The following is an 8,983-nucleotide window of genomic DNA, read 5'->3' on the forward strand; positions in this document are numbered from 1 at the left end:
AGGGATGGTCAGGGATGGTCAGAGATAGTCAGGGATGGTCAGAGATAGTCAGGGATGGTCAGAGATGGTCAGGGATGGTCAGGGATGGTCATGGATGGTCAGGGATGGTCATGGATGGTCAGGGATGTTCAGGGATGGTCAGGGATGGTCAGGGGTGGTCAGGGATGGTCAGGGATGGTCAAGAATGGCCAGGGATGGTCAGAGATAGTCAGGGATGGTCAGGGATGGTCAGGGATGGTCAGGGATGGTCAGTGATGGTCAGGGATGGTCAGGGATGATCACGGATGGTCAGGGATGGTCAGGGATGATCACGGATGGTCAGGGATGGTCAGGGATGGCCAGGGATAGTCAGGGATAGTCAGAGATGGTCAGGGATGGTCAGGGATGGTCAGGGATGGTCAGAGATGGTCAGGGATGGTCAAGAATGGCCAGGGATGGTCTGGGATGGTAAGGGATGGTCAGGGATGGTCAGGGATGGTCAGGGATGGTCATGGATGGTCAGTGATGGTCATAGATGATCAAGGATGGTCAGGACTTGATATTAACCTCGTCGGCTTATGATCAAATGTTATAATAAGGTACAATTGTTCATATGACCTAGGGACGTAGCCAATAGGAAAGGCATCCATCTCTACATCACTTTAGGACTTAGTACATTCTTAACTGCATCTTTCTCCATTGAATAATTCAAATGTTCAGATATCAACTTCCATTGCAAATGTCAACTGATCAGTTCAAGATGATCGTCTTACTCATCGTCTACATCGTCATCAAAATAAATTGATATAAATTATAACTTTATTCTATCCAATACACTTACTATGAGGCACTCATGACATCACTTCTTAATATTTTTGTTTCTCCACATTTCATGATTGATTGACTGCTCATAAATTTAGACTCTCTCAGTATTCTCTCCACAGCTGACTGTCTACAATGTAGACTTACATCATCGAATCATTCAGCATGATTAACATAAGCAAACATTTTCGTCTCAAAATTATTCTCACATTTTTATATTCTTCAACTTTTGTTATTGTTGTTGTTGTTGCTTCTTATAGCTCAACTCTTTATTCTTAATTATTCATCGTATGCTATACATGAGGGAAATATTGTGTAGTTGATCGTTGACTCTTGGATGTGAAACTTGTCAAGACGCGATCGTACGCATTTTATATATTAAAATTCATTTTCTTTGTTTATAAATTGATCAAGTTCTTGAAGAAGGCTGTCAAAAATCCAGAGATTAGCTTTGCTAAAGTATGTAACTAAGTATTGAAATTGAAGGGAAATTATTAAGGCTGATTAATTAAAAGTAAGTAAAACATTAGAGTTTTTGTGGTTCAGGTGCCTTCACATTAGAGTTCTGAAGTTCAGGTGCCTTCACTTTAAAGTTCTGTAATTCAGGTGCCTTCACACTAGAGTTTTGAAATTCAGGTGCCTTCACATTAGAGTTCTGAAATTCAGGTGCCTTCACATTAGAGTTCTGAAATTCAGGTGCCTTCACACTAGAGTTCTGAAATTCAGGTGCCTTCACATTAGAGTTCTGAAGTTCAGGTGCCTTCACATTAGAATTCTGAGGTTCAGGTGTCTTTACATTAGAACTTCTGAAATTCAGGTGCCTTCACATTAAAGTTCTGAAGTTCAGGTGCCTTCACACTAGAGTTCTGAAGTTCAGGTGCTTTCACACTAGAGTTCTGAAATTCAGGTGCCTTCACACTAGAGTTCTAAAGTTCAGGTGCTTTCACATTAGAGTTCTGAAGTTCAGGTGCCTTTACACTAGAGTTCTGAAGTTCAGGTGCCTTTACACTAGAGTTCTGAAGTTCAGGTGCCTTTACACTAGAGTTCTGAAGTTCAGGTGCCTTTACACTAGAGTTCTGAAGTTCAGGTGCCTTTACACTAGAGTTCTTAGGTTCAGGTGTCTTTACATTAGAGTTCTGAAGTTCAGGTGCCTTCACATTAGAGTTCTGAAGTTCAGGTGCCTTTCACATTAGAGTTCTGAAGTTCAGGTGCCTTTACACTAGAGTTCTGAAGTTCAGGTGCCTTCACACTAGAGTTCTGAAATTCAGGTGCCTTCACACTAGATTTCTGAAGTTCAGGTGCCTTCACACTAGAGTTCTGATGTTCAGGTGCCTTCACATCAGAGTTCTTAGGTTCAGGTGCCTTCATACTAAAATACTAAATTCTTATTTTCCCTCCAAATTGTTACAGAAACCATGAACACATCCAACCACAACACCTCATTCACAATGTCCATGCCAATGCCATCATCATCACCAACAATACCATCATCACCTCTACTACCAACAGCACCCGAATTCCAACCAAATGAATTTACGCAATTTTTCAAGGTCGAAGACGCAAACACATCACTTCCGTATCCAACAACACGACAACATTGTTATTATCTCAGACTTGACATAAAACGAGATTGGAATGCTGAATATGCTTCAAAAGATTCACAAAAATTTCTTGAGATGGCAACAGAAGTTGAGAATGAATTAAAGGCACTGCTGACTTTAGATTCGTCATTTAAAATTTTTCTTATTCATGCACAAAAAGATCGCTGGTCACATAGACGAATTTTATTGACTTTTGTCATGCAAACGATGGTTAATTTTGCGAGTGAAAAGTTTGAGAGTCTATTAAGGCAGCATGTAAAGACAGAAGAGAAAATTATAAATACGCGAGCATATTTGAGAGACTTAAAAGTGAGAAAAACATCAAATGCTGAGTATGAGCATTTGGTGAAATTTGGATGTAATCCGTGTGCTGTTTGTGGTGAGTTTAAAATATTTTTTGTGCATTTTTGATTTTTTTTTTGCAATACTGCATTTGAATTTTTTATGACCGTTATGTGGTTTGAATAATGAAAATCCGTTAAATGATGAAATTCTTAAATTTCTAATATGGTGACTTGGAATTTACTGCATCTTGTTTTTGTGGGTCTGGAAGTGACCTGGATCCTACTGCAACTTGTTCTTGTGGGACTAGAAGTTATATGGATCCTACTGGATTTTGTTTTTTGGGTCTGGAAGTGACCTGGATCTTACTGGATCTTGTTTTGTGTGTCTGGAAGTGACCTGGATCTTTTTTTGTGGGTCTGGAAGTGACCTGGATCTTACTGGATCTTGTTTTGTGTGTCTGGAAGTGACCTGGATCTTTTTTTGTGGGTCTGGAAGTGACCTGGATCCTACTGGATCTTGTTTTCGTGGGTCTGGAAGTGACCTGGATCTTACTGGATCTTGTTTTTTGGGTCTGGAAGTGACCTGGATCTTACTGGATCTTGTTTTGTGGGTCTGGAAGTGACCTGGATCTTACTTGATCTTGTTTTGTGGGTCTGGAAGTGACCTGGATCTTACTGGATCTTGTTTTGTGTTTTTGGAAGTGACCTGGATCTTACTGGATCTTGTTTTTTGAGTCTGGAAGTGACCTGGATCCTACTGGATCTTGTTTTCGTGGGTCTGGAAGTGACCTGAATCCTACTGGATCTCGGTTTTTAGGTCTAAAAGTGACTTATTAACCAATTACTGATCACTAGGACAAAAATGCGCTCAAGGCCCTCGATCAATAACTCGAGGACTTTTGTACTTTTTAATTAAATTTCGATAATTTTATAAAATTTTTCATTTACAGATCAAGTCTTGAAGAAGCACAGGAAGATAAATGTTAATCATCCGTCCGTAAAAACTGACATTTTATCATTTTTAGTTGTCATGCTGTCTCTTGGACTGTTATTGACTATAACAATGCTGATTGTATTAAAGTGATGTTAAGGAGCGAGGTATGGTGAAGGTAGGCATGGAATGTGGACTCGGATGTCATCAAAAACCAGTATTAAGTCTCATGTAGATGAGCATCATGCTCGATTTGGCCGATATAATTGGACGGCCAGCATTACTGATCATTTTTATACTTTTTCTATCAAAATACTCAGAAGGAATTCAATAAATACTCAAATAAATTTCAATGAATTCTTAAATTATTTATATTAAATTTCAGCATAGTCTTTAAGGTATTGGTGCTATAGACACTGTACTATAGACAGCAAAGTTGACTTGAATGTCACAAAGGTGATTTACAATCTAAGCTCTAAAATTGATCATTTCCAGATTCATTTCCATTCAATCATAACATGGACATATGCATACATAGACACTGCCTTTCCCTTTCTAATGGATCCGAAGTGGATAGTTCAATAAAATTTAACGGTTTTAATTTAAAATAAATCTTTCTTCAAGAAGTTTCTAAATTGTTATTGTTTATAATTAGAAGTTTATAAAGCTGTATAGAAATAAATAAATAATGTTTTAATGTTTTTGGTTCTTATAAATAGTTGTAATCATAAACTGAAAGGATATTGTCAAATAATAGTGCTCAAGCTACAGAATTTAAAAATATATTTTTTTTGATTATATAATCAGTTTTTGGTGTTTAAAATGTTCTCAAAAAGGTAAGTTGCTAAGAAAAGTTAATAAATTTTGATGAACTAATTTTAAAAAATCATTTTAAATTAAAAATTTTTAACAACAATTTAAATTGGTAAAATTAAAAAAATTAAATTTAAAAATTTTGACGTTGAAAAATATAGATTTTAATATTTTAAAACGTATTTATTTTGAAATTCAAAACTAAGATTTTAAAAATTAATATATAAATTTAATGAAATTTAGAAAAAGTAATAAAATTTAATTTAAACTTAAAATTATATTTTTGTTAAAATTTGAAAATTTATTAAAATTTGAAAATTTATTAAAATTTACTAAATTTGATTTTTTTTATCAAAAATAAATAAAATTTTAATTTCTAATTCTAATTTTTGCAGTTCATCAATAATCTTCACAACAATCATCCACATCCTGATCTTCATCACATCAACATCATCATTAAAAATAATTTGTGACTACAAATTCAGCAGTTGGACAACATTTGAGCGTACATACATCTGCGATGTGGCAAATGATCCGAAAATAACTGAAGAAAATACAAAAATTGATGAAGTCAACAAAGTGGAACCAGTCGTTGGCTTCTCAATTTCATACAAAATTTGCCATTATTTTCCACAAAATGTTGAAAAGTTTTTCAATAATTTAACAATTTTGGAAGTCCATTCAACGGATTTGAAAGAAATTCATCAACGTGACTTAAAGCCATTTACTAAATTAAGGGGATTGTTCCTGTCAAATAATTCAATTCACATAATTGAGAAGGATATTTTCAAATATAATCCAGATCTGCAGGTCGTTTGGCTGAATATGAATCCACTCAAGTACATGGATCCATATATTTTTGATCATTTGACTGGAATAACATCGTTAAATTTTGTTGGTGGTGTCTATGCCATGGGATATGCACTGACACCCGAAAAAGTTCCAATGACTATTTTACACATGAAAGAAATTTTCAGTTTTCCATCAGTTTTGTGGACCGACAATCAGGAATTGACAAATGACTTGCATAAAACTAAAATTTTATTTGAAATTTCAGCAGTTTTGAATTTTTTGATGTTTTTGGGATTATTGTGGATATTTGTGAGCTGGATTGTTGTTAAGTGCAAGAGACATAATCGAGTTGGACATGACAATTCGAAGGATGACTCAAAAACTTCATTTACATTCTTTGAAATGAGCAGCATACGAGAACGTCTGCAGAACTGCAATTATACTTAAAAAATAATAATAATAAATAAATAATAAATAAATAATAAATAAATAATAAATAAATAATAAATAAATAATAAATAAATAATAAATAAATAATAAATAAATAATAAATAAATAATAAATAAATAATAAATAAATAATAAATAAATAATAAATAAATAATAAATAAATAATAAATAAATAATAAATAAATAATAAATAAATAATAAATAAATAATAAATAAATAATAAATAAATAATAAATAAATAATAAATAAATAATAAATAAATAATAAATAAATAATAAATAAATAATAAATAAATAATAAATAATAAATAAATAATAAATAAATAATAAATAAATAATAAATAAATAATAAATAAATAATAAATAAATAATAAATAAATAATAAATAAATAATAAATAAATAATAAATAAATAATAAATAAATAATAAATAAATAATAAATAAATAATAAATAAATAATAAATAAATAATAAATAATAAATAAATAATAAATAAATAATAAATAAATAATAAATAAATAATAAATAAATAATAAATAAATAATAAATAAATAATAAATAAATAATAAATAAATAATAAATAAATAATAAATAAATAATAAATAAATAATAAATAAATAATAAATAAATAATAAATAAATAATAAATAAATAATAAATAAATAATAAATAAATAATAAATAAATAATAAATAAATAATAAATAAATAATAAATAAATAATAAATAAATAATAAATAAATAATAAATAAATAATAAATAAATAATAAATAAATAATAAATAAATAATAAATAAATAATAAATAAATAATAAATAAATAATTTTTTAAATAAATTTTATTTTTCAGTTTTAATTTTTTTAAACTTTAAAATTAAAAATTCACAAAATTTTCTCATTTCCCAAATTTTTATCATTTTCGTCGAAGCTACAAATGGCTTTATTTAATTTAAATCCACCAAAATGCATCAAATTCCACCAGAAATTCATAAAAACAATAATTCCAGCATGTGTCAGGACATCCTTACCATTCATAACTGGATAATGATATCGACCATTCAACCATCCAGCAGTTAAAAAGCACAAATAATAAGCCACGATGAACACATTCGTAATAATGACTGAAAGCTTAAAATTCATCGATTCTCGTGGCTGTAAAGTTAAGTCAGTAAAAGTAACAAGTGCCACAAGTGAATGAATCATGTGATTAATTGTTGGATCCAGAAGCTCTTCAACTACTTTGTACATGATTTGTGTATGATCAATTAAGTAAACCATCCAGAACATTGTCGTTGTGAAAAAAGCACTTGTAAATACCATCGGAATGAATAAAATGTCCAAAATTCTTGATATTGTCGCTGTTAATTTTGGCTGTTTTTTGATGATTTTTAGACAATCAATTAGTGATGACATGATGAAGTAGATTGTGACTGCAAACTAAAATTCAGAGGATTAATATGATTTAATTCATTTGGACTGGGAACTCTTCTCCCCTCCCTCATCAGTCTCTCCTCCTCAGTCTCTCCTCCTCAGCGTCCCCTCCTCAGCGTCCCCTCCTCAGCGTCCCCTCCTCAGTGTTCCCTCCTCAGCCTCCCCTCCTCAGCCTCCCCTCCTCAGCATCCCCTCCTCAGCCTCCCTCCTCCACCCTCAGTCTCCACCCTCACTAAATTTCTACGATCAATAACCAATCAAACCAGAATTCAAAGTCAATTTGACTCTACATTTCCACTCAGCAAGCCAACTTACAGCACTCCACAATGTCAAAAATCCATAGCATCCCAAATAGGGTAAAATAGAAGTTTTAAGTCTCAAATCAAAGTGTATCAAATATGCTAAACCAGTATACGTGTACATAGTAGCAATAATTAGACGGTATGAAAGAATTAGGAATGCTTTACTGGGCATTTTTTAAATGCTTTTGGTCAGAGATATTGATGTGGACTGAATAGTTTGAGTGAAATGGCATAGACTGGATGTATTTAATGATAATATGGTAAATGTTACGTCTGATAATTATAATAGCTGCTTGAGGAACATTAGCAAGTTATGTAACGCTCAAAATAGCATTTTTGGACTGGAAGCTTTGTAACAAAATTGGAATCAAAATTTGGATTCAGTAACAAAATCGCACATGCTTCAATTGTGATCCATGAGCTTCTTTAAAGGTGCCTGAAGCTGTCTCTATTGCTGTCTTCCGTCTGCCAATTTCCAATACTAAGTGTAATACTGTCACTTTTAGCAGCTTCTTTCCAAGAGTTCGTTGGTCATCCATGTGACCTCTTAACACCAGTTGTGGACAATCTTCTATTTTTCGGGGAACAGCTTGAAGATAAGCCTCAATAAAAACCCTACATGATATATGGTTCATGGCACATCCAAAATATTCCATCTGCTGCATTTTTGCCCGGACGCTGCTGTACTATTCAGCCTTGCTACTGTGTCCCGACAAAGCCTTTAAATGTCCCAATCAGAGTTGCAATTTCAAGTCGCGCCTGTGACATGCAGACAGATTTGACCTGTCGACAGGTCATCACCTGTGACAGGCGAGACATCTGACAGGTCAGGCCTGTGACAGGCCAAATTTGTCTACCTATCTTTTGACAGAACTTGTCACCTCTACCTGTGACAGGTACCTGTCATCGCAACTCTGGCCCCAATTTTTCAAAAATCCATACAAATTTAGGTTTTTTGATTATTAAGACTCTAAATAACGTTGCTAGAGTTCTCAATATCCCTAATTGACAGAAGTCATCGAAAGATAGAGCTGTCTACAGACGTTCTTTAAACGCGACAATGGGTTCCCGTGCGACCCAGCCAAGCAAGAAGAAGTAAGACTCAAAATAGTACAAAAGCACCCCAATAGTGCCAAATATAGAAATGTCCCGATTTTTTACAAAAGTGTCCCGATATTTTGGGAAAGTCCTCTGGCCACCCTAGTAATATCTTCTACAAGATAACATGTCCAATGTTCAGTCCTCATCCAAGCCTGCTTACCTGTATTTTAAACAACGTAATTTTTAAATGAATCTGTTCTCTTTATAATTATTTTTTGTTCATTTATGTGTTTAAATTGCTGGTCAAATTATAAAATTATCATAACAATCTGATCAAAGGTCTCCGGATATCACACTTTGGTTAATCGATCCAAATTTTAGCTTCAGAATGGTGTGACTATGAATTGGCATCAGTAGCCTAAATGGTAGAGCGTTTGCCTTACGTGCCAAAGGTCTTGGGTTTAATTCCAGGCTTTCGAAGCTCTTTTTCCATTTCACCATTCTAGTTCTGGAGTTTTGAGGTCTTTGGCACATAATGTGTCTCC

At 32.9% G+C, this 8,983-nt stretch overlaps 1 protein-coding gene across 2 annotated transcripts; it reads left to right on the forward strand.

Annotated features, from left to right (window-relative positions):
* The first annotated feature begins 1,049 nt into the window (after positions 1 to 1,049).
* Positions 1,050 to 3,970, forward strand: LOC139094345 (uncharacterized). Of its 2 annotated transcripts, none has more exons than XM_070645381.1 (3): positions 1,050 to 1,260; positions 2,212 to 2,781; positions 3,637 to 3,970. In XM_070645381.1, exons 2-3 carry the CDS (start codon positions 2,217 to 2,219, stop codon positions 3,768 to 3,770), a joined length of 699 nt encoding a protein of 232 aa, XP_070501482.1. In that variant the 5' UTR covers positions 1,050 to 1,260; positions 2,212 to 2,216; the 3' UTR covers positions 3,771 to 3,970. The 2 variants fall into 2 exon arrangements, with proteins under 2 accessions (XP_070501482.1, XP_070501481.1); XM_070645380.1 differs by having other exon boundaries at positions 1,057 to 1,315.
* The last annotated feature ends 5,013 nt before the right edge of the window (positions 3,971 to 8,983 follow it).

The sequence above is a fragment of the Chironomus tepperi genome, unplaced genomic scaffold, assembly GCF_022539635.2.
Source record: "Chironomus tepperi strain 1889 unplaced genomic scaffold, CSIRO-AGI_Ctep_v1 contig_354, whole genome shotgun sequence".
Taxonomy (NCBI): Eukaryota; Metazoa; Arthropoda; class Insecta; order Diptera; family Chironomidae; genus Chironomus; species Chironomus tepperi.

Coding starts and splice junctions, on each gene's coding strand:
- LOC139094345 (XM_070645381.1), top strand. CDS start 2,217: ATGAACACATCCAACCACAACACCTCATTCACAATGTCCATGCCAATG. Junction 2,782..3,636: donor TAATCCGTGTGCTGTTTGTG/GTGAGTTTAAAA, acceptor TTTCATTTACAG/ATCAAGTCTTGAAGAAGCAC.